General features: G+C 44.6%; 1 protein-coding gene across 4 annotated transcripts in view; it reads right to left on the bottom strand.

Moving 5' to 3' along the window:
* abcb9 (ATP-binding cassette, sub-family B (MDR/TAP), member 9) overlaps positions 1-26,792 on the bottom strand; it is a 102,962-nt gene that overhangs the window by 36,956 nt on the left and 39,214 nt on the right. For 3 of the 4 annotated variants that reach the window (XM_068054570.1, XM_068054572.1, XM_068054571.1), the window contains exons 2-4: positions 25,707-26,390; positions 2,221-2,332; positions 1,561-1,691 (exon numbers count right to left, since the gene is read on the bottom strand). In XM_068054570.1, coding sequence (XP_067910671.1) covers positions 1,561-1,691; positions 2,221-2,332; positions 25,707-26,334 — 871 coding nt within the window. In that variant the 5' untranslated portion in view covers positions 26,335-26,390. The remainder of the gene's footprint in view (positions 1-1,560; positions 1,692-2,220; positions 2,333-25,706; positions 26,391-26,792) is intronic. The other variant, XM_068054573.1, reaches the window with a different exon arrangement.

Here is a 26,792-nt window from a genome sequence, read left to right as displayed (position 1 = left end):
AGGCAGGTTCAGTGTGTGTTTAGGATCTGGAATGCACTGCCTGAGAGTGAGGTGCAGGCTGATTCAATCACGGCCTTCAAAAGAGAACTGGATAATTATCTGAAGAGACAAAATTTGCAGGGTTACGGGGAAAAGGCTGGGGAGTGGGACTAGGCGAGTTGCTCGTGCAGAGAGCCAGCATGGACACGATGGGTCAAATGGCCTCCTTCTGTGCTGTAACCATTCTCTAATTCTATATATGATTCTAAGTCAAATGGCTGTTTTACCCTGCTCAATTTTACTCTCCATCTGTCCTGAATTGACTCCCATTGTTTTCAGCAGGATTCTTTTTGCATTGCATTAGTTACACAAGCCAAAAAATTTCTGAGCGATATTGCGGTGCACAGGGGACACTAGTATCCGTGGTAAAAGATTTTAGGGTCCGTGACTGGTAATTTCAGAGACGAGAAATTTCCCATTGGCTTCTTCATACGGGCTTTTCAAAAAAAAAAATCACAGGTTTCAGTTTCACAACAGACAGATGCTCAGAGAAAGAACAGCAATTTCTGAACTTCAAACAGATTTAGGGGTTTCCGGCAGGTTCCGATATCTTTTTTAACAGCCCGTCGGAAAAACCGAATCTATCAGGAGTTCAGAAACTACGGTTCCCTCTTTCAGTAATGGTCAGAGCGGGAGACAGGGAGGGAGGGAGGAGAGAGAGGGAGAGGGGAAGGGGAGAGAGAGTGGGAAGATAGAGAGGGTGAGAGAAAGGGGGGAGAGAGGGGGAGAAAGAGGGAGGGGAGAAAGAGTGGTGGAGAGAGAAGCAGGAGAGAGAGGGGGCAGAGAGAGAGAGGGAGGGTAGAGAAAGGAGGAGAGAGAAGGTAAGGGGGCGAGAAAAGGGGAGGAGAGAGAGGGTGGGGAGAGTGGGGGAGAAGAGAAGGGGAGGAGAGAGAGGGAGAGGGAGAGAGGGAGGGGAGAAAGAGAGGTGGAAAGAGTGGGTAGAGAGAGGGCGGGAAAGAGAGAGGAGAGAGCGAGAGGGAGGAGAGAGAGGGGGAGGGGGGAGAGAGAGGGGGAGGGGGATGGGCACAGAAGGAGGACAGAGAGGGGGAGAGAGAGGGGGAGAGGAATGGACACAGAGGGGAGAGAGAGGGTTGAGAGATGGACACAGAGAGGGAATAGGGATTGACACAGAGAGGAGAGAGAGCACGAGTGGGCAGGAAAAGAGATCATGATCATTCCGGATAGGTGAACATCTATCTGGATTCTCTGCATCGCTACATCAAGGGTGCGGGCAGACATTGACTACTTGTGCAAGCAAAAACAATGTCAGGTATCTCTCTAAATAGGGAGAAATGCATTTTAAATTGGACTGTGTTTTGATGGCATTAGATTGGCTATACACTTTATATACAGATTAATTGCCTCCACGTCCGTGGCTGAGTCAATAATTTTGTCAAATGTCCGTGGTGCAACATGTTGGTGCCGATCCTTGGCAGTGCACAATAGGCATTACAAAGTCATTCCATTAAATTGGGTTATTCTCAGTCTGTAATTCTGCACTTTTTAATAAGTTCCACTGACCTGTCTGATGAGAATCAAAGAAACTGATTTCCTGTTGCATTATGGAACTGAATAGCTTGTAGCGAATTTGAATATTTAACTTGGCAAATGCCAGATTAAACAGACCTTCCCGAAAACCCGCTGCAATTGTACTGTTTGTGGGAAAAAAACGCATTTAAATAACAAGATCATTGTCTCTGCCAATTCCTTAAAGCCTTAGTAACTAGCACAATGACAGTTATTGAAATTCAGGGTTCCCAACAAACTGTTACTCTCAAGGAAGCAGTACTTTTCTCACCCGAATATATCACAAGGGCAGTTTGCAATAAATATAATTACAGCAAATAAACCAGCAAAATCATTTTTGTAAATAAAGTTCCTAATATGTACTCATTAGCAAAATAAACATCTAATTTTATAGTATTCGTCAATTTAGCTGAAATATTTTAACCATAACCCTCTGATGATCATTATATGGTTACCAGAGAAAACACTATGGCTAAGACTTTCATCAGTAACATTTGCAACACTTGCACCTCACCAGCACTTTTCCAAACTCAAGGTTTTCAACACAGGACTATGTCAGAATACAATTCCTCATAAATACAATCCTGATGTTCTTTAAATATAAAAAGAAACATTTATTATCCAGAACAAGAAATATTGCTGGAAGATGCTTACCTTGCAAAACCGAATAATGCCATTGCAATTAAATCTCCAGTAAAACGGCTGATGTCATTCTGAGCTATACCATCCAATATGTTACCCAGGAAATAAGGAGTAAAGCTGTCTCCTATACTTAAGAAACAAACAAGATTAATTTCGACTAAAGTTGAGATACTTTTCCTTTGCAAGGATAGAAGAAGGACTGGAAAGGAACATCAGATCCACCAATATTCACCCTATTCAAGAGACTACGCAAGTTGAAAGTGGATAAATCACCAGGGCCAGATGAAATGTATCCTAGGCTGTTAAAAGAAGCAAGAGAGGAAAAACCAGAGGGTCTGACCATCATTTTCCAGTCCTCACTGGATACAGGTGTCGTGCCAGAGGATTGGAGAACTGCTAACGTTGTACCTCTGTTTAAAAAGGGAGCGAAGGATAGACTGAATAATTACTGGCCAGTCAGTCTGACCTCAGTAGTGGGCAAATTATTGGAATCTATTCTGAGAGACAGGATAAACTGTCACTTAGAAAGGCACAGGTTAATCAAGGATAGTCAGCATGGATTTGTTAGGGGAAGATCTTGTTTGACCAACTTGATTGAATTTTTTGAAGAAGTAACAAGGAAGATAGATGAGGGTAGTGCAGTTGATGTGGTCTACATGGATTTTAGCAAGGCTTTTGACAAGGTTCCACGTGGCAGACTGGTTTAAAATATAAAATCCCATGGGATCCAGGGAAATGCAGCAAGGTGGATACAAAATTAGATCATTGGCAGGAAACAAAGGGTAATTGTTGATGGGTGTTTTTGCGACTGGAGGGCCGTTTCCAGTGGTGTTCTGCAGGGCTCAGTGTTGGGTCCCCTGCTTTTTGTGGTGTATATTAATGATTTGGACATAAATGTAGGGGCATGATCAAGATGTTTGCGGATGACACAAATATTGGCCGTGTGGTAGATAGCGAGGAGGATAGCTGTAGGCTGCAGGAAGATATTGATGTTCTGGTCAGATGGGCAGAAAAGTGGCAAATGGAATTCAACTTGGAGAAGTGTGAGGTGATGCATTTGGGGAGGGGGGGTCAAATAAGGCAAAGGAATACACGATTAATGGGAGAATACTGAGATGTGTAGAGGAAGTAAGGGACCTTGGAGTGAAAGTCCACATATCCCTGAAGGTAGCAGGACAGGTCGATAAGGTGGTTAAGAAGGCATATGGAATCCTTTCCCTTATTAGCCGAGGTATAGAATATAAGAGCAGGGAGGTTATGCTGGAACTGTATAACTCATTGGTTAGGTCACAACTTGAGTACTGTGTGCAGTTCTGGTCACCTCATTACAGAAAGGATATATTTGCACTAGAAAGGGTACAGAGGAAATTTATGAGGATGTTGCCGGGACTGGAAAAATGCAGCTTTGAGGAAAGATTGGATAGGCTGGGGTTGTTCTCCTTGGAACAGAGAAGGCTGAGGAAATCTGATTGAAAGGTACAAAATGTTGAGGGGCCTGGATAGAGTGGAGGTGAAGGGTCTATTCACCTTAGCAGAGAGGTCAGTGACTAGGGGACATAGATTTAAAGTGATTGGTAGAAAGATTAGAGGGAGATGAGGAAAAATATTTCTACCCAGAGGCGGTGATGGTCTGGAACTCACTGCCTGAAAAGGTAGTTGAGGCAGAGACCCTCAACTCATTCAAAAGGAGTCTGGATATGCACCTCAAGTGCCGTAATCTGCAGGGCTACGGACCAAATGCTGGAAGATGGGATTAGGCTGGATGGCTCGTTTTCCAGCTGGCACAGATACGATGGGCCAAGTGGCCTCTTTCTGTGCCTTAAACTTTCTATGATTCTGTGATTCAAGCACATTCTCACTATCGGATATAATGCAAGTTACAGGGAATGTCCTAAAACTGGAGGGAAAAAGTCTCTGTACCATACAATTTCAGAAAAAACTCCAGGAAATTTTTCTCAACATTCGTGGTTATCCATGTTGCATCACTCAGTTAACTTAACCACGCTCTCAACCAAATATGTCCAAAGTTTTCTGCATAAAAACCTGTCAAGCCACTTCTTAAAAGGCTGTATTGTGAATGTTGCTGTCAGCAATCGATCTCCCTGGTCCCATCAGTACCCATTTTGAATTCTTATCGACTATATCCAATCCTTCCACAGATTTAAAAATCTTAATTGTATTCAAAACTTATGTTTCTCCAAAGTGTATAATCTTAGCCCGATTTACAATGAAGGGATCTATGTTCAGATACTATCCTTGTTGCCCTCTTCTGCACTCTTATTAGAGTCTCAATATCCATCATTGGATATGATTCTCCAAGTATGGGTGTACAAAGTGTTACATAACCTTGATATACTGTATTATTATGTATGTGTGTGTGAGATGGATTGCCCATGTTTGTTAATGATGAATGTCTATATTCATCTCTAATTTAATTAAGGTTATGGGTTCTCATAGAATAGAATCATAGAAAGTTTAAGGCACAAAAAGAGGCCACTTGGCCCATTGTGTCTGTGCTGGCCGAAAAACGTACACCTGTTCTAATCCCACCTTCCAGCATTTGGTCTGTAACCCTGCAGATTACAGCACTTGAGGTGCATATCCAGACTCCTTTTGAATGAATTGAGGGTTTTGGCCTCAACTACCCTTTCAGGTAGTGAATTCCAGACCATCACCGCCCTCTGGTGGAAAAAGCTTTTCCTCATCTCCCCTCTAAATTTAGCCCCTAGTCCCTGACCTCTCTGCTAAGGTCATGGAGTCATAGAGTTATACAGCACAGAAACAGGCCCTTTGGCCCATCGTGTCTGTGCCGGCCACCAAGCACCTAACTATTCTAATCCCATTTTCCAGCACTTGGCCCATTGCCTTGTAAGCTATGGCATTTCAAGTGCTCATCTAAATACTTCTTAAATGTTGTGAGGGTTCCTGCCTCTCTCACCTCTGCAGACAGTGCGTTCCAGATTCCAACCACCCTCTGGTGAAAGTTTTTTTCCGCAAATCCCCTCCAAACCTCCCGCCCCTTACCTTAAATCTATGCCCCCTGGTTATTGACTCCTCTGCTGAGGGAAAAAGTTTCTTCCTATCTAACCTATCAATGCCCCTCATAATTTTGTATACCTCAATCATGTCCCCCCTCAGTCTTCTCTGCTCTAAGGAAAACAACCCTAGACTTTTCAGTCTGTCTGCATAGACAGCCCAGGCAACATCCTGGTGAATCTCCTCTGCACCCTCTCCAGTGCAATCACATCCTTCCTATAGTATGGTGCCCAGAACTGTACACAGTACTCCAGCTGTGGCCTAACTAGCGTTTTATACAGCTCCATCATAACCTCCCTGCTCTTATATTCTATGCCTCGGCTAATAAAGGCAAGTATCCCATATGCCTTCCTAACCACCTTATCTCCCTGTGCTGCTGCCTTCAGTGATCTATGGACAAGTACACCAGGATCCCTCTGACCTTCTGTACTTCCTAGGGTCCTACCATCCATTGTATATTCCCTTGCCTTGTTAGTCCTCCCAAAATGCATCACCTCACACTTCTCAGGATTAAATTCCATTTGCCACTGCTCTGCCCATCTTACCAGCCCATCTATATCGTCCTGTAATCTAAGGCTTTCCTCCTCACTATTTGTGACACCAAGACTTTTCATGTCATCTGTGAACTTACTGATCATACCTCCTATATTCATGTCTAAATCATTAATGTACACTACAAACAGCAAGGGTCCCAGCACCGATCCCTGCAGTACACCACTGGTCACAGGCTTCCACTCGCAAAAACAAGCCTCGACCATCACCCTCTGCCTCCTGCCACTAAGCCAATTTTGGATCGAATTTGCCAAATTGCCCTGGATCCCATGGGCTCTCACCTTCTTAACCAATCTCCCACGCAGGACTTTATCAAAAGCCTTACTGAAGTCCATGTAGACTACATCAACTGCTTTACCCTCATCTACACATCTAGTCACCGCCTCGAAAAATTCAATCAAGTTAGTTAGACCCAATCTCTCCCTGACAAAGCCACGCTGACTATCCCTGATTAATCCCTGTCTTGCCAAGTGGAGATTAATCCTGTTCCTCAGAATTTTTTCCAATAGCTTCCCAACCACTGATGTTAGACTCACAAGCCTGTAATTACCTGGTTTATCCCTACTACCCTTAGAGTCATAGAGAGATACAGCACTGAAACAGGCCCTTCAGCCCACTGAGTCTGCGCCGACCATCAACCATCCATTTATACTAATCCTAGATTAATCCCATACCACATCCCCACCTTCCCTCAATTTTCCTACCATCTACCTACACTAGGGGAAATTTACAATGGCCAATTTACCTATCACCTGCAATTCTTTGGAGGTGGGGGGAAACCGGAGCACCCGGTGGAAACCCACGTGGTCACAACGAGAACTTGCAAACTCCACACAGGCAGTACCCAGAACCAAACCCCGGTCGCTGGAGCTGTGAGGCTGCGGTGCTAACCACTGCGCCACTGTGCTACCCTTCTTGAATAATGGTATCGCATTCGCTGTCCTCCAATCCTCTGGTACCTCTCCTGTGGCCAGAGAGGATTTGAAAATTTGTGTCAGAGCCCCTGCAATCTCCTCCCTTGCCTCACATAACAGCCTGGGATACATCTCATCTGGGCCTGGGGATTTATCCACTTTTAAGCCCGCTAAAACAGCTAATACTTCCTCCTTTTCAATGCTAATATGTTCAAGTGTATCACAATTCCCCTCCCTGAACTCTACACCTACACGTCCTTCTCCATAGTGAACACAGATGAAAAGTAATAATTTAAAACCCCGCCCCCCCAATACAGTACCTTTATTTCCGGTCCATCTTTGTCCTTTTCCATAACTACCTTAAATCTTACAGAGTTATGGTCACTATCCTCGAAATGCTCCCCCACTGACACTTCTACCATTTGTCCAGCTTCATTCCCTAGGATTAGGTCCAGTACTGCCCCTTCTCTTGTAGGACTTTCTACATACTGGCTCAAAAAGCTGTCCTGCATGCATTTTAAGAATTCCACCCCCTTTAAACCTTTTGCACTGAGACTATCCCAGTTGATATTGGGGGAAGTTGAAATCCCCGACTATTATTACCCTATTATTTTTACACCTCTCTCAGATTTGCCTACATATCTGCTCCTCTATCCCTCTATCTATCCCTGACTGTTTGGAGGCCTGTAGTACACTCCCAATTGCCCCCTTTTTGTTTTTAAGTTCTACCCATATGGCCACATTTGAGGAACCTTTTAAGATATCATCCCTCCTTACTGCAGTAATTGACTCCTTAATAAATAGTGCAATGCCACCTCCTCTTTTACCCGCTCCCCTGTCTCGCCTGAAGATTCTATACCCTGCAATATTGAGCTGCCAGTCCTGCCCTTCCCTCAACCATGTCTCTGTGATAGCAATAATATCATATTCCAATGTGCTAATCAATGCCCTCAGTTCATCTTCCTTGCTAGTAAGACTCTTTGCATTAAAATAGATACAATCCAGCCTTGCATTTTCCATTTGTGCCTTAACAGGTCTATATTTGCTCTGCCTTTCAGACTGACTCAGTTTCTCTTCTATATTTGAAGGTGAATAGGCCCTTCACCTCCACTCTATCCAGGCCCCTCAACATTTTGTACATTTCAATCTCCTCTCAGCCTTTTCTGTTCCAAGGAGAACAACCCCAGCCTATCCAATCTTTTCTCACAGCTACATTTTTCCAGTCCCGGCATCATCCTCATAAATCTCCTCTGTACCCTTTGTCGTGCAATTACATCCTTTCTGTAATGAGGTAACCAGAACTGCACACAGTATTCAAGTTATGGTCTAACCAATGAGTTATACAGTTCCAGCATAACCTCCCTGCTCTTGTATTCTATACCTCGGCTAATAGAGGAAAGGATTCCATATGCCTTCTTAACCACCTTATCAACCTGTCCTGCTACCTTCAGGGATCTGTGGACATTCACTCCAAGGTCCCTCACTTCCTCTACACTTTCTCAGTATTTTCCCATTAAACGTGTATTCCTTTGCCTTGTTTGACCTCCCCAAATGCATCACCTCACACTTCTCCAAGTTGAATTCCATTTGCCACTTTTCTATCCATCTGACCAGACCATCAATATCTTCCTGCAGCCTACAGCTATCCTCCTCGCTATCTACCACACGGCCAATCTTTGTGTCGTCTGCAAACTTCTTGATCATTCCCCTACATTTACATCCAAATCGTTAATATACACCACAAAAAGCAGGGGACCCAGTACTGAGCCCTGCGGAACACCACTGGAAACAGTCCTCCAGATGCTAAAACACCCATCAACAATTACCCTTTCGTTTCCTGCCAGCGAGCCAATTTTGTATCCACCTTGCTGTATCTCCCTGGATCCCATGGGATTTTATTTTTTTAACCAGTCTGCCATGTGGAACCTTGTCAAAAGCCTTGCTAAAATCCATGTAGACCACATCAACTGCACTACCCTCATCTATCTTCCTTGTTACTTCTTCAAAAAATTCGATCAAGTTGGTCAAACAAGATCTTCCTTAACAAATCCATGCTGACTATCCTTGATTAACCTGTGCCTTTCTAAGTGACAGTTTATCCTGTCTCTCAGAATAGATTCCAATAATTTGCCCACTACTGAGCTTAGACTGACTGGCCTGTAATTATTCAGTCTATCCTTCGCTCTCTTTTTAAATAAAGGTACAATGTTAGTAATTCTCCAATCCTCCAGCACCAAACCTGTATCCAGTGAGGACTGGAAAATGATGGTCAGACTCTCTGCTATTTCTCATATAACTGTAAAGCCAGATTTTCACCAGGAATGTTTTCCCACACATCGGAATGTCAGAATGACTTGAGGGCTGATCATTCTTTGATTTCCTTTGTGCTCTCTTTTCTTTGGTTAGCTAGGTGCTAATTATGTCATGCCCTCATAAATCTTCTTTGGCCACTTTTTCCTGTCACAAGCAGCATGTTCCCACGTCTCAGTTGAGATGCCTTTTTTACGTTTATTTTTTAGGCAATCCTTGTAGTTTTTTGAACTGACCACTTCAGAGTGTTTACCACCTTCAGCTCACCGTAGAATAACTTCTTGGGTAGTCTGGTATCAGACATTCAGACTAAGTGACCAGTTCACCTTTGCTGCACCTTTATCATCGCTTCTATACCTGACATAAAGTCTTAGAGTCATTTATGGCACAGAGGAGGCCATTCATGCAGTGTGGTGCCAGAACTGGACACAACATTCCAGTTGAGGCCAAACCAGCGTTTTCAAGAGGTTTATCATAACTTCTTTGTTTTGTATTCTATGCCCGTATTAATAAAGCCCGGGATCCTGTATGCTTTATTAACCACTTTCTCAACCTGTCCTGTCACCTTTGATGACTTATGCGCATATACTCCCAGATCCCTCTTCTCCTACACCCCCTTTAAAATTGTACCCTTTATTTTGTATTGTTTCTCCATGTTCTTCCTACCAAAATGAATCTCCTCATACTTCTCTGCATTAAATTCCAGCTGCCACTTGTCTGCCCATTTCACCATCTTATCTCCATCCTCTTGAGGTTTATCGCTGTCCTCCTCGCAGTTCACTATATTTCCAAGTTTAGTGGTCATCTGCAAATTTTGAAATTGTGGCGTGGACACCCAAGTCTAGACCATTAATATAGATCAAGAGAAGCAATTGTCCTAACTCTGACCCCTGGAGAACCTCACTATATACCTTCCTCCACCCTAAAAAACAACCATTCACCACTACTCTCTGTTTCCTCTCACCCAGCCAACTTTATATCCATGCTGCTACTGTCCCTTTCATTCCATGGGTTTTAACTTTGCTGACAAGCCTGTTATGTGGCACTTTATCAATTGCCTTTTGAAAGTCCATATACACCACATCAACAGCATTGCCCTCATCAACCTTCTCTCATCAAAAGAAGAAATTTTATAATTACATAAAGGGAAAGCGGGTGGTCAAGAGCAATGTAGGCCCACTAAAAACTGAAAATGGAGATATAGTCATTGATAATGGGGAAATGGCAGATATGTTGAACAATTACTTTGCCTCAGTATTTATAGTTGAAAAGGAGGATAACTTGCTGGAAGTCCTGAAAAAATTAATAGCCGATAGGGGACAGGGACATAATACAATTATTGTAAGTAAAACATCAGTAACAAGGAAATTAATGGAACTAAAGAGTGAGAAATCCCCAGGACCTGACGGTTTCCATCCGAGGGTGTTAAAGGAAGTAGGAGAGCACATTGTAGATGCCCTAACTATAATCTTTCAGAGTTCCCTAGATTCAGCAGTGGTCCCTCTGGATTGGAAAGTTACACATGTCACTCCACTTTTTAAGAAGGGTGAAAGGGGGAACCAAGGAAATTACAGACCAGTTAGTCTGACATCTGTGGTGGACAAGTTGCTGGAGTCTATAATCAAGGATAGGGTGACTGAACACCAAGAAAAATTTCAGTTAATCAGGGACAGCCAGCATGGATTCATGCCGGGAAGGTCATACCTGACAAATCTCACTGAATGTTTTGAAGCGGTGACTAAGGTAGTGGACAGGGGAATGTCTATGGATGTTATTTATATGGACTTCCAGAAGGCATTTGATAAAGTCTCACATAAGAGACTGTTAACTAAGGTAGAAGCCCATGGAGTTCAGGGCAAATTATTGACATGGTTAGGAAGTTGGCTGAGTGGTAGGCGACAGAGAGTGGGGATAATGGGTAAGTACTCCGATTGGCAGGATGTGACTAGTGGTGTCCCACAGGGATCTGTGTTGGGGCCTCAATTATTTGCATTATTCATTAATGACTTGGATGATGGCATAGTAATCATATATCCAAATTTGCTGATGATACAAAGCTAGGCAGCATTGTAGACAGTCTAGATGATAGCATAAAATTGCAAAGAGATATTGACAGACTAGGTGAGTGGGCAAAACTGTGGCAGATGGATTTCAATGCGGGCAAGTGTGAGATTATCCATTTTGGACCAAAAAAGGACAGAGCAGGGTACTTTCTAAATGGGAAGTGGTTAAGTACAGTGGATGTCCAAAGAGACTTGGGGGTTCAGGTGCATAGATCTTTAAAATACCACGAACAAGTGCAGAAAATAATCAAAAAAGCTAATGGAATGCTGGCCTTTATATCGAGAGGATTGGAGTATGAAAACACAGAGGTTATGCTGCAGCTGTACAAAACCCTGGTTAGACCCCACTTGGAGTACTGTGAGCAGTTCTGGGCACCACACCTTAGGAAGGATATATTGGCCTTGGAGGGAATACAATGTAGGTTTACAAGAATGATAACTGGACTACAGGGGTTAAGTTACGAGGAGAGATTACACAAATTAGGCCTGTTTTCGCTAGAATTTAGAAGGTTAGGGGGTGATCTGATTGAAGTCTTCAAGATATTAACAGGAAAAGACAGGCTAGATAAAGACAAACTATTTCCACTGGTTGGAGATTCTAAAACTAGGGGGCATAGTCTAAAAATTAGGACCAGACCGTTCAGGAGAGATGTTAGGCATTTTTGTTAAGCAAAGATATTAAGGGATATGGGCCAAAGGCAGGTATATGGAGTTAGGCTGTGGATCAGCCATAATCTCATTGAATGGCAGGACAGGCTCGAGGGGCTGAATGGCCTACTCCTGTTCCTATCTTCCGATGTTCCTATAAAACCCATCAAAAAACTCAAGCAAGTTTGTTAAACATGATTTGCCCTTAACAACTTCATGCTGGCTTTTCTTAATTAATCCACATTTGTCCAAGTGACTGTTATTGTTGTCCTGTATTATTGTTTCTAAAAGCTTTTCCACCACCGTGGTTAAACTGACTGGCCTGTTGTTGCTGGGATTTTCCTTATACCCTTTTTTGAACAACGGAGTAACATTTGCAATTTTCCAGTCCTCTGGCACCACTCCTGTAGCTAAGGAAGACTGGAAGATTATGGCCAGTGCCTCCACAGTTTCCTCCCTTACTTCCCTCAGTATCCTTAGATGCATCTCATCTGGTCCTGGTGACTTATCAACTTTAATTGTTGTCAGCCTATCTAATACCTCCTCTTTACCAATGTTTAGCCTATCCAGTGTCTCAACTGCGTCCTCTTTCACCATGACTTAGGAAGCATCTTCTTCCTTGAGCTTTGCTGAAAACAGCGACATTTTGTCAAAGCTTTTTGTCTTGCACTCATCAGGACATACCATAAGAATACCAATGTAAGGGAAAGGAACAAATTTATACTGTATGGGAAGAGAGTGCTGATTGGTTGGCAAGTGGACTCTGATTGGTAGAGGTGTTGTCATGGAGAATGCACCAGTTTATGGTGACTGACAGTTAATTGCCAAGCTTTGTTTGAAATTTGATTGGCACTATTCAAATCTACAGGTATCCTGACCAATATTTTTGCCCAAAAGAAGTTGCCAAAAACAGCTTAGGTGATTGTTTGATAGGTGTGGGACTTTATTGTACAAAAGCTGACTGTGACTACTTTCCAAAGGTAATTAATTGTCTTTGAAGCAATTTTGGATTATTTTTTGACTCAGAGGATAAACAAAACACACATGTCATGGGGCAGTGTGGATTTAGGGACCAAAAGGAAGGGTACCAATGTGATTTTGGAGTTGAGGAGGAGAATGCCTATATGAATGAAGTGAGGATAGAACAGAAGGTTGACTGTGGAAGCTATCAGAACAAACTAAGGATTAGGAAAAGCTGAGATGAACAGTGCTAGTGTGAATTGGGGTGAGATTTAGTAATAGTGTACCAATATATATCCACACTAGCCTGCAACTTGTCTAGAAGAAATTAGAGAATGACTATGGAATGTTTAGCGCAATCTTCCACTGTGCAAGTGAAGGAATGTTGGATATATCTGTAGATTACATTACAAGAAGCCCGTCTCCTGGCCTTTCAGTGTAACTACATGTTTTATTTTGGTCGCCACATTACCAAAAGGATGTGGATGCTTTGGAGAGGGTGCAGAGGAGGTTCACCAGGATGTTGCCTGGTGTGGAGGGCGCTAGCTATGAAGAGAGGATGAGTAGATTAGGATTATTTTCATTAGAAAGACGGAGGTTGAGGGGGGACCTGATTGAGGTGTACAAAATCATGAGAGGTATAGACAGGGTGGATAGCAAGGAGCTTTTTCCCAGAGTGGGGGATTCAATTACTAGGGGTCACGAGTTCAAAGTGAGAGGGGAAAAGTTTAGGGGGGATATGCGTGGAAAGTTCTTTACGCAGAGGGTGGTGGGTGCCTGGAACGCGTTGCCAGCGGAGGTGGTAGACGCGGGCACGATAGCGTCTTTTAAGATGTATCTAGACAGATACATGAATGGGCAGGAAGCAAAGAGATACAGACCCTTAGAAAATAGGCGACAGGTTTAGATAGAGGATCTGGATCGGCGCAGGCTTGGAGGGCCGAAGGGCCTGTTCCTGTGCTGTAATTTTCTTTGTTCTTTGTTCTTTGTTTATGCCACTGCTGTCTAATACGTTGGCCATTGGGATGCATGTGGCTAATTATGAATCCAAATGTAACTAATTGCATTTTTATTTAAATAAAAAATGGGTATTGGACCCAGTTGTTGCGCCTGTGATCTCAGTATTCATATTCACACAGTGAGTGTGTGAAAACATCAAGCCTTTTGTGCATTTTTGGCAAAATGGTAAGGTGGATAGAAGAGTCTGTGTTTTTTGATCATGTACTTTACTTCCTTCGTTCCCGCTTACTGATTATCTGGTAACATGGTGTGGAACACAGATGAAAATGTCAGACTTCCTGCACCATGGAAACATTAGTAACATGGTATGGAGAGGGGAACTGTCATCATGGTCAGCTTCTCCAATTGAATACAAGCTCCAGCCCAGCAGCGGCAGCTAGCTGGACCATGCAAGCACAAGCAGCTCCAACAGGGCATGCCATAGCAAAGGTCAAGCAGCATCCAACTGCATTCTGGATGGAGAGCAAGGACAGGTTTGGATGGAGAATGGGGGTGGGTGTGTATGGAGAGTGAGGGGAGGGTCTGGATGGAGTGTTGGAGGGCCAGTCGGAGGGGCCCGAGGGAGGGACAGCTGGCAGCCCCACTGGGGAAGGTGAGCGCTACTTAGGCAGACAGAGATCAAAAGGCACCACAAGATGGAGGTGCTCCTCTAAAGAGCCAAACGGAATGCTTTGAAGAGTGGCCAGTTGGATGTCAGGGTTCAGTGTGCCGAGAGAACAGCTCCAAAAGCACGCGGATAGCTGTTTACAGCCTTTTTGGTCATTTTCACTTGAATCTGAAAGATCTTATGCTGGTGCTCCGACCTCCGAATGTGAAGTTGCCTCCGATGTGTTGTCAGGCTGCTGACACAGCGGGCGGGCCCATGTGCCGTTGGTAAAATTTCAATCATGGATTATTGCCCTATTAAGTACCTGAATTGGCTCCCACTCTGCCCTGCCTCCAAAGCTGCTTCCATGGGACTTAAAACATTCCAGCTAAAGACTGCAAAGCTTTGCACTGAATATGGTAAATGTTAGTTATGTAATTGTGTACATAAAGTACATTTATGTGTATTATGTTGTGAGGTAATTTCTAATAAAATTAGTACATCTGGTTAAAACAGAGTTGCCACATTTGTGGATAGTCAGCAATTACTGTTATTGCCCTATATTCAGGGCAAGCAGTCCAGGTCAATACACATGCAAAACATTAATTAATTTATTTTCCTTTAATTAGTCCACATCGGCTCCCCCATTGAAGTACCCCGAGGCTTGTCCCTGCAACCATATCCCTTCCTGAATGAAAATGAAAAGGGAAGGCATTCTGAGCTGCTGAATTCTTGGAGATCCTTGTCAAAGTCACTCAGTCATACACTGAGAGCCTGCCAGGTATCCATGGTCTTGCCTTACGTTGTACTTACCAAATTGATGTAGTCCTGCCACATCCTGTTGTGAATGATGGTGGACAATTAAACAACTAACCAGAGGAGGAGGCTCCACAAATATCCCCATCCTCGATCCATCCTCAGTGCAAAAGATAAGGCTGAAGCATTTATGACCATCTTCAGCCAGAAGTGCCAAGTGGATGATCCATCTCGGCCTCCTCCTGAGGTCCCCAGCCTCACAGATGCCAGTCTTCAGCCAATTCGATTTGTTCTACATGGTATCAGGAAATGGCTGAAGGCACTGGATACTGCAAGGGCTGACAACATCCCAGACCAGTACTAAAGGCTTGTGCTGCAGAACTTGCCGCACTCCTAGCCAAGCTGCTCCGGTACAGCTACAACACTGGCATCTACCTGGCAATGTGGAAAATTACCCAGGTATGACCTGATCACAACAAGTAGGACAAATCCAGTCTGGCCAATTACTGTCCCATCAGTCTACTCTCGATCATCAGCAAAGTGATGGAAGGGGTCGTCAACAGTGCTATCAAGTGGCACTTAAACAGCAACAACCTGCTCAGTGATGCTCAGTTTGGGTTCAGCCAGGGCCACTCAGCTCCTGACTTCATTACAGCCTTGGTCCAAACATGGACAAATGAGCTGTGGTCAAGAGGTGAGGTGAGAGTGACTGCCCTTGACATCAAGGCAGCATTTGACCGAGTATGGCATCAAGGAGCCCTAGCAAAACTGAGGTCAATGGGAATCAGGGGGAAAACCCTCCGCTGGCTGGAGTCATACCTAGCGCAAAGGAAGATGGTTGTGGTTGTTGGAGGTCAATCATCTGAGCTCCAGGACATCACTGCAGGAGTACCTCAGGGTAGTGTCCTAGGCCCAACCATCTTCAGCTGCTTCATCAATGACCTTCCTTCAATCATAAGGTCAGATGTGGGGATGCTTGTACGATGTTCAATGCCATTCGCAACTCCTCAGATACTGAAGCAATCCATGCCCACATGCAGCAAGACCTGGACAACATTCAGACTTGGGCTGATAAGTGGCAAGTAACATTCGTGCCACACATGTGCCAGGCAATGACCATCTCAAACAAGAGAGAATCTAACCATCTCCCCTTGATGTTCAATGGCATTACCATCACTGAATCCCCACTATCAACATTCTGGGAGTTACCATTGACCAGAAACTAAACTGGAACAGTCACATAAATACTATGGCTACAAGAGCAGGTCAGAGACTGGGAATTCTGCGGTGAGTAACTCATCACCTGACTCCCTAAAGCCTGTCCACCAACAAGGCACAAGTCAGGAGTGTGATAGAATACTCTCCACTTGCCTGGATGGGTGCAACTCCAACAACACTCAGGAAGCTCGACACCATCCAGGACAAAGCAGCCCGCTTGATTGGCACCCCACCCCTTCAACATTCAGTCCCTGTGGGATCGGAATTCTTTCCCCAAACTGGACTTTAAATGGGGAAGGAAACCCAACCCCAACGGACAATAGTACTGTGAATGAGAGCCAAACCTCAACACAAAGCACACAGAGGCAGGCTGCATTCCAATGGGTCAATTTCAAACATTCCAACATCACAACAGAACTGGTACTGTTAAAGGACTGGAATTTTGACATTATTATAATAGTGACACAGCATAGCTGCCATCATGTAACCCAAATAAGTAATTAGGGAGACCATTGTTACAACTCGCCAGCCCCAGACCACAGCATTCACTCCTGTCAAGACAGGAGAGAAACCTTTTCACGTACATCAGCTCTGGAGCCTGGAATACCTCACCTTGGTAGAGTTCATTGTTCTCGGTCAGGGAAATAACATCAGCACTGAGTGGATCTGTCTGGACCAGGCAGGTAACAGACGAAAGAGATTAAAAGGTGCAAAGCGCTGACCATCCAGCAGGATGGCTTCAGGGGATGTGTTTATGATATTTTGATAAGGATCATCATAAAAAGGACAAGATTGAAGGGTTTGGCACTGCAGTCATGAAGGAGGGTCAGGAACGGTCAACCAGGCTCGTGGACCTTCAAATTCTCACCAGAAGGACCAACCGCATGGAGGATTGTAAGTTATCAGCCAAATCCAAGGGGTATTTGGGGCTGAGAGTTTAAAGCAATTTTAAATGTAACAACCAAATCCTGAGAGGGTTTGGGGTTTGAATTGAGTGAATTTGGGGCAGAAACGTGGGGTTTTGCCTGTGGTTTTTCAAGAAAGGTTTATCTGATAAGTCGTGGTGACTTGTGTGTTAGGGTGGGAGCCGAGGTTAAATTGTGGAGGGATTTAAATCGGACGAACCAATCGAAACAGGATCTGGCCAAAGTGGACTGGGAGCAGCTACTTGTAGGAAAGTCTACATCAGACCAGTGGGAGTCATTCGAAGAGGAAATAGTGAGAGTTCAGAGCCAACATGTACCCATTAAGGTGAAGGGGAGGACCATCAAATCCAGGGAACCCTGGATGTCAAGGGATATAGAGGATTAGGTCAGGAAAAAAAAGGAGGTTTATGGCAGATTCAGAGCACTGAAAACAGTGGAGGCACGAGAGGAGTATAGAAAGGGTAGGGGGGTACTTAAAAAAGTAATTAGGAAAGCGAAGAGGGGACATGAAAAAACACTGGCAGGCAAGATAAAGGAAAATCCTAAGGCGTTTTATAAGTATATTAAGGGCAAGAAGATAACCAGGGAAAGAGTGGGGCCCATTAAGGACCAATGTGGCAATCTGTGTGTGGAGCCGGAGGACATAGGTGATAACTTTTCATCCGTGTTCACTATGGAGAAGGACGATGTAGGTGTAGAGATCAGGGAGGAGAATTGTGATATACGTGAACATATTAGCATTGAAAGGGAGGAAGTATTAGCTGTTTTAAAGACCAAACAAAGAACAAAGAACAGTACAGCACAGGAACAGGCCATTCGGCCCTCCAAGCCTGCACCGATCTCGATGCCTGTCCAAACTAAAACCTTCTGCATTTCCGGGGACCGTATCCCTCTATTCCCATCCTATTCATGTATTTGTCAAGATGCCTCTTAAATGTCGCTATCGTACCTGCTTCCACCCCCTCCCCCGGCAACAAGTTCCAAGCACTCACCACCCTCTGTGTAAAATACTTGCCTCGCACATCCCCTCTAAACTTTGCCCCTCGCACCTTAAACCTATGTCCCCTAGTAACTGACTCTTCCACCCTGGGAAAAAGCTTCTGACTATCCACTCTGTCCATGCCACTTATAACTTTGTAAACCTCTATCATGTCGCCCCTCCAATCCGTCGTTCCAGTGAAAACAATCCGAGTTTATCCAACATCTCCTCATAGCTAATACCCTCCAGACCAGGCAACATCCTGGTAAACCTCCTCTGTACCCTCTCCAAAGCCTCCACATCCTTCTGGTAGTGTGGCGATCAGAATTGCACGCAATATTCCAAGTATGGCCTAACTAAGGTTCTGTACAGCTGCAGCATGACTTACCAATTTTTATACTCTATGCCCCGACTGATGAAGGCAAGCATGCCGTATGCCTTCTTGACTACCTTATCCACCTGCGTTGCCACTTTCAGTGACCTGTGGACCTGTACGCCCAGATCTCTCTGCCTGTCAATACTCCTAAGGGTTCTGCCATTTACTGTATACTTCACACCTGTATTATATCTTCCAAAATGCATTACCTCACATTTGTCCGGATTAAACTCCATCTGCCATTTCTCCGCCCAAGTCTCCAACCGATCTATATCCTGCTGTATCCTCTGACAATCCTCATCATTATCCGCAACTCCACCAACCTTTGTGTCGTCCGCAAACTTACTAATCAGACCAGCTGCATTTTCCTCCAAATCATTTATATATACTACAAACAGCAAAGGTCCCAGCATTGATCCCTGCAGAACACCACTAGTCACATCCCTCCATTCAGAAAAGAACCCTTCCATTGCTCCCCTCTGTCTTCTATGACCGAGCCAGTTCTGTATCCAAATTGCCAGCTCACCTCTGATCCCATGTGACTTCACCTTTTGTGCCAGTCTGCCATGAGGGACCTTGTCAAAGGCTTTACTGAAGTCCATATAGATTTAATTTAATTTAGAGATACAGCACTGAAACAGGCCCTTCGGCCCACTGAGTCTGTGCTGACCAACAACCACCCATTTATACGAACCCTACAGTAATCCCATATTCCCTACCACCTACCTACAATTTACAATGGCCCAATTTACCTATCACCTGCAAGTCTTTGGCGGTGGGAGGAAACCGGAGCACCCGGCGAAAACCCACACAGTCACAGGGAGAACTTGCAAACTCTGCACAGGCAGTACCCAGAACTGAACCCGGGTCCCTGGAGCTGTGAGGCTGCGGTGCTAACCACTGCGCCACTGTCCTTCCTTCATCAATCATCTTCGTCACTTCCTCAAAAAACTCGATCAAGTTAGTGAGACACGACCTCCCCTTCACAAAACCATGCTGCCTCTCGTTAATAAGTCCATTTGTTTCCAAATGGGAGTAAATCCTGTCCCGAAAAATCCTGTCAATAATTTCCCTACCACTGACGTAAGGCTCACCAGCCTATAATTTCCTGGATTATCCTTGCTACCTTCCTTAAACAAAGGAGCAACATTGACTATTCTCCAGTGCTCTGGGACCTCACCTGCAGCCAATGAGGATGCAAAGATTTCTGTCAAGGCCCCAGCAATTTCCTCCCTTAGTATTCTGGGGTAGATCCCATTTGGCCCTGGGTACTTATCTACCTTAATGCTTTGCAAGATGCCCAACACCTCCTCCTTTTTGATAATGAGATGACTGAGACTATCTACACTCCCTTCCCTAGGCTCACCATCCACCAAGTCCTTCTCTTTGGTGAATACTGATGCAAAGTACTCATTTAGTACCTCGCCCATTTCCTCTGGCTCCAAGCATAGATTCCCTCCTCTGTCTTTGAGTGGGTCAACCCTTTCCCTGGCTACCCTCTTGCTCTTTATATACATGTAAAAAGCCTTGGGATTCTCCTTAATCCTGTTTGCCAATGACTTTTCATGACCCCTTTTAGCCCTCCTGACTCCTTGCTTAAGTTCCTTCCTACTTTCTTTATATTCCTCAAGAGCTTTGTCTGTTCCCAGCCTTCCAGCCCTTACGAATGCTTCCTTTTTCTTTTTGACTAGGCTCACAATATCCCGCGTTATCCAAGGTTCCCGAAACTTGCCAAACTTATCCTTCTTCCTCACAGGAACATGCTGGTCCTGGATTCTAAATCAACTGACGTTTGAAAGACTCCCACATGTCAGATGTTGATTTACCCTCAAACAGCCACCCCCAATCTAAATTCTTCAGTTCCTGCCTAATATTGTTATAATTAGCCTTCCCGCAATTTAGCACCTTCACCCGAGGACTACTCTTATCCTTATCCACAAGTACCTTAAAACTTATGGAATTATGGTCACTGTTCCCAAAATGCTCCCCTACTGAAACTTCAAACACTTGGCTGGGCTCATTCTCAATATCAGGTCCAGTACGGCCCCTTCCCAAGTTTGACTATCTACATATTGTTTCAAGAAGCCCTCCTGGATGCTCCTTACAAATTCTGTCCCATCCAAGCCCCTAGCACTAAGTAAGTCCCAGTCAATATAGGGGAAGTTAAAATCACCCACCACTACAACCCTGTTACCTTTACATCTTTCCAAAATCTGTCTACATATCTGCTCCTCTACCTCCCGCTGGCTGTTGGGAGGCCTGTAGTAAACCCCCAACATCGTGACTGCACCCTTCCTATTCCTGAGCTCCACCCATATTGCCTCGCTGCATGACCCCTCCGAGGTGTCCTCCCGCAGTACAGCTGTGATATTCTCCTTAACCAGTAATGCAACACCCCCACCCCTTTTACATCCCCCTCTATCCCGCCTGAAGCTTCTAAATCCCGGAACGTTTAGCTGCCAATCCTGTCCTTCCCTCAACCAAGTCTCTGTAATAGCAACAACATCATAGTTCCAAGTACTAATCCAATCTCTAAGTTCATCTGCCTTACCTGTTATACTTCTCGCATTGAAACAAATGCACTTCAGACCACCAGTCCCGCTGTGCTCAGCAACATCTCCCTGCCTGCTCTTCCTCTTAGTCTTACTGGCCTTATTTACTATTTCCCCCTCATTTATTTCACTAGCTGTCCTACTGCTCTGGTTCCCACCCCCCTGCCACACTAGTTTAAACCCTCCCGAGTGACGCGAGCAAACCTCGCAGCCAGGATATTTGTGCCCCTCCAGTTTAGATGCAACCCGTCCTTCTTGTACAGGTCCCATCTGTCCCTGAAGAGAGCCCAATGGTCCAGATATCTGAAACCCTCCCTTCTACACCAGCTGTTCAGCCACGTGTTTAGCTGCACTATCTTCCTATTTCTAGCCTCACTGGCACGTGGTACAGGGAGTAATCCCGAGATTACAACCCTTGAGGTCCTGTTTTTTAACTTTCTACCTAACTCCCTGAACTCCCCCTGCAGGACCTCATCACTCTTCCTGCCTATGTCATTGTTACCGATGTGTACCACAACCTCTGGCTGTTCACCCTCCCCCTTCAGAATGCCCCCTGTCCGTTCAGAGACATCCTTGACCCTGGCACCAGGGAGGCAACATACCATCCTGGAGTCTCTTTCACGTCTACAGAAGTGCCTATCTGTGCCCCTGACTATAGAGTCCCCTATAACTATTGCTCTTCTGCGCTTTGTCCCTCCCTGCTGAACAACAGAGCCAGCCGTGGTGCCACTGCTCTGACTGCTGCTGTTTTCCCCTGATAGGCCATCCCCCCCAACAGTATCCAAAACGGTATACTTGTTAGAGAGGGGGATAGCCACAGGGGATTCCTGCACTGACTGCCTGCCCCTTCTAGCGGTCACCCATCTATCTGCCTGCAGCTTGGGTGTAACCACTTCTCTAAAACTCCTGTCTATGATGCTTTCCGCCACCTGCATGCTCCTAAGTGCATCCAATTGCTGCTCCAACTGATCCATGCGGTCTGTGAGGAGCTGCAACTGGGTACACTTCCTGCAGATGTAGTCGTCCGGAACGCTGGAAGCGTCATGGACTTCCCACATCTCACAGGTGAAGCACTTCACCCCTCTAACTGACATTTCTAGCACTAATTAGTTAATTAATATAAAATAAATACTTATTAAATCCTTACTAAATTAAGTTACAATTAACTATATGGTCCCTACTGCTAGATTTCCACTATAAATATTAAATGCTAAATACAGTAATCTCCTCCCTCTGGTTTAGTTACTCCTCTACTTATTAATTAATTAGTTAATTCGAGTTTTAATCAATGTTTTATTTTCAAATTCAGTGCACTTTCCTGACCAGAAAATCAGGTCATAGCTTCCCTGTGACGTCACTTTTTCAGTTTTTTTTCCACCCAGAGGTAACTTACTCTATATACTTACCGGTCTGGAACTCCGCCCTCCGAGTCTTCTCCCTGGATGTAGGCCGCGAATCCCCAAGGTAAGGTTTTTATACTTACCGGTCTGGAACTCCGCCCTCCGAGTCTTCTCCCTGGATGTAGGCCGCGAATCCCCGAGGTAAGGTTTTTATACTTACCGGTCTGGAACTCCGCCCTCCGAGTCTTCTCCCTGGATGTAGGCCGCGAATCCCCAAGGTAAGGTTTTTATACTTACCGGTCTGGAACTCCGCCCTCCGAGTCTTCTCCCTGGATGTAGGCCGCGAATCCCCGAGGTAAGGTTTTTATACTTACCGGTCTGGAACTCCCCCCACCGAGCCTTCTCCCTGGATGTAGGCCGCGAATCCCCGAGGTAAGGCTTTTATACTTACCGGTCCGGAACTCCGCCCTCCGAGTCTTCTCCCTGGATGTAGGCCATGAATCCCCGAGGTAAGGTTTTTATACTTACCGGTCCGGAACTCCGCCCTCTGAGTCTTCCCCCTGGAGGCTTAAAAGTGGATAAATCCCCAGGCCCAGATGAGATGTATCCCAGGCTGTTATGTGAGGCAAGGGAAGAGATAGCAGGGGCTCTGACACAAATTTTCAAATCCTCTCTGGCCACAGAAGAGGTACCAGAGGATTGGAGGACAGCGAATGTGGTACCATTATTCAAGAAGGGTAGCAGGGATAGACCAGGTAATTACAGGTCGGTGAGTCTAACATCAGTGGTCGGGAAACTATTGGAAAAAATTCTGAGGGACAGGATTAATCTCCACTTGGAGAGGCAGGGATTAATCAGTGATAGTCAGCATGGCTTTGTCAGGGGGAGATCATGTCTAACTAACTTGATTACATTTTTTGAGGAGGTGACTGGGTGTGTAGATGAGGGTAAAGCAGTTGATGTAGTCTACATGGACTTCAGCAAGGCTTTTGATAAGGTCCCACATGGGAGATTGGTCAAGGTGGTAAGAGCCCATGGGATCCAGGGCAATTTGACAAATTGGATCCAAAATTGGCTTAGTGGCAGGAGGCAGAGGGTAATGGTCGAGGGTTGTTTTTGCGAGTGGAAGCCTGTGACCAGTGGTGTACCACAGGGATCGGTGCTGGGTCCCTTGCTGTTTGCAGTGTACATTAATGATTTAGATGTGAATATAGAAGGTATGATCAGTAAGTTCACAGATGACATGAAAATTGATGGTGATGTAAATAGTGAAGAGGAAAGCCTTAGATTACAGGACGATATAGATGGGCTGGTAAGATGGGCGGAGCAGTGGCAAATGGAATTTAATCCTGAGAAGTGTGAGGTGATGCATTTTGGGAGGACCAACAAGGCAAGAGAATATACAATGGATGGTAGGACCCTAGGAAGTACGGAGGGTCAGAGGGACCTTGGTGTACTTGTCCATAGATCACTCAAGGCAGCAGCACAGGTAGATAAGGTGGTTATGAAGGCATATGGGATACTTGTCTTTATTAGCCAAGGTATAGAATATAAGAGCAGGGAGGTTATGATGGAGTTGTATAAAATGCTAGTTAAGCCACAGCTGGAGTACTGTGTACAGTTCTGGGCACCACACTATAGGAAGGATGTGATTGCACTGGAGAGGGTGCAGAGGAGATTCACCAGGATGTTGCCTGGGCTGGAGCATTTCAGCTATGAAGAGAGACTGGATGGGCTAGGATTGTTTTCCTTCGAGTAGAGAAGGCTGAGGGGAGACCTGATTGAGGTATACAAAATCATGAGGGGCATTGATAGGTTAGATAGGAAGAAACTTTTTCCCTTAGTGGAGGAGTCAATAACCAGAGGGCATAGATTTAAGGTAAGGGGCAGGAGGTTTAGAGGGGATTTGCGGAAAAAAAATTTCACTCAGAGGGTGGTTGGAATCTGGAACACACTGCCTGAAGGGGTGGTAGAGGCAGGAACCCTCACAACATTGAAGAAGTATCTAGATGAGCACTTGAAACACCATAGCATACAAGGCTACGGGCCAAGTGCTGGAAAATGGAACTAGAATAGTTAGGTGCTTGATGGCCGGCACAGACACAATGGGCCGAAGGGCCTGTTTCTGTGCTGTATAACTCTATGACTCTATGTCTTTAAGGTGTCGTGTGGTGTCCTTTAAATTATTTTAGAGGTCTTTGTATCAGGATGTTAGGAGGGTTTTAATAAACAGGTTTGTGGTTCAGCCCAACCTGTGTCCCTGCAATCTGTCCTTTATAAAATCCTAAAGTCAAGGACCATCAGTAAGGAATGAAACGGGAACGGAAACCTCTTATATCCCACCGCCACCAACGCACAGTGGCAGCAGCGTGTACCATCTACAAGTCGCACTGCAGCAACGCACCAAGTCTCCTTAGACTGAACCTTCCAAACCGTGACCTCTACCAACTAGAAGGAGAAGGGCAGCAAGTACATGGGAACACCACCACCTGCAAGTCCCTCTACAAGTCACACACCATCCTGACTTGGAACTATATCGCCGTTCCTTCACTGTCGCTGGGTCAAAATCCTGGAACTCCCTTCCTAACAGCACTGTGGGTGTACCTACCTCACATGGACTGCAGCGGTTCAAGAAGACAGCTCACCACCTCCTTCTCAAGGGCAATTAGGGCTGGGCAATAAATGCTGGCCTGGCCAGTGACGCCCACATCTCATGAAATAAATTTAAAAAGTGTTATGTATTAATCAAGGAATGGCAGGAAAGGGTGGCTAAACTGGCACTACAGATTAGGATTCAAATTCTTACTGCAGTCCTGCACCAGGAAGAAAAAGCCTTTCATTAGCACACTGTCAGAAATGTCTCAGAATTGCTTCATATACAATTAATTACTTTGAGCTGTTATATGTCTTCAGCAGCCATTTTGTCCACAGCACAGTCCCAGAAACAATAATGAGATGAACGCCCAAACAATTTGTTTTTGCTGGTTTTGGTTGAGGAATATTGACCGGGAAACCAAGAGTGCTTCCTGTCCTCCTTCAAATGGTGCCATGGGACCTTCTAACAGCCACCAGACTTGATTTAATGTTTCATTCAAAGGACAGTGGTTCCAAAACTGCGGCACTCCCTCAGTACTGCACTGGAGTATTAACTTCAATTCCAGGTATGGGACTGGAAGTTAGTGACTCAGAATAAAAGGTGAAATAGATTTTGAAAAAAAAACGAGCTTAGCTTTTTAAGTGAACAGGAATAAATGTTACATACCTAAAGAAGATATCAAAACACTGACATGTGCTCCTGCCATCAATGCTGCATTCTCTTTGGAGTAGGTCAATAGTCTCCACATTGTACTAATTGAATTTGAGTTTTCCTTGGCCTTTTCTGGCCTTTTCTGGCCAGCATTGCTCATTGAGTTCTCCTGATCTTCATAACTCGTGGCTTCTAAACTGACTGTCACAGTCGGCGATGTCTTTAAGCATGAAAATTGATGCACAACATGGTAAGTGGCAATTAAAGATATAAAAGTCCATGCAGTGAGACACCAGAACCATGGATCATTTGCAAACTTCTCAGTTTCAGAGTAAAGCAACACTTTTATTATTGCGTACGCAGAAATCATGATGCAGAATATAAGTATGCAGAGTTTGGCTGACTTTAGTCTCTTTGGCCCATCTATTCTGTTAATGCAAACTCCAAGTGAGGCTCCAGCTAGTAAGATGATCCTCAGTAAACAGGTTGCCCAAAGATCGAGAAGAGAATGAAAAATATCAAAGTTCATTGCATCAGATCTGAATTGTCTGTAATTAAGACCATGAGTGTATAAATGTGTTGTTACCAAAGCATCCAGAAGCTGAACAACTATGGAATATGTAAATACTTGCCAGGCTTTCATTTTTTAGCTTTTCTGTTACAGAATGTTTGGAGTTGCAATCAGTGGTATTTTCATTACTGTAATGCAAAAGCAGAAGATCAAAAACAGTTTGAAAATATACTTCTGGGTTCTATTCACAGCCACTAACTTTTAAAATACTTTGGAAGAGATATTTTATGGATATTTTATTTCTGAACATAATTTTATAAAACTAGTAGTGGTTCCTCTTTCCTGCATAGAATTTCAAAGGAAATGAAAATGTAACAAGCCACTGATGTCACCTTTGACTGGGCTGGCAGGAATGTTTACAGGACTGAATAGTTTAATTTCAATTGGTGATGTTCTAATATCCGAAACTTTCTCTCCCAAAAGCTGCACTATAGTATACTTTGGTTTCGGCCAGCAATGTCCTTAATAATCTAGCTTGGATCTCCGGTGTGCTCCCATTCTCTGCTTCATTTCATGAACAGGTTTACATT

Source organism: Heterodontus francisci, chromosome 23, assembly GCF_036365525.1.
Source record: "Heterodontus francisci isolate sHetFra1 chromosome 23, sHetFra1.hap1, whole genome shotgun sequence".
Lineage (NCBI taxonomy): Eukaryota > Metazoa > Chordata > Chondrichthyes > Heterodontiformes > Heterodontidae > Heterodontus > Heterodontus francisci.
Note: the sequence above shows the minus strand (reverse complement) of the source record. Positions and strands in the feature narration are given on the sequence as shown.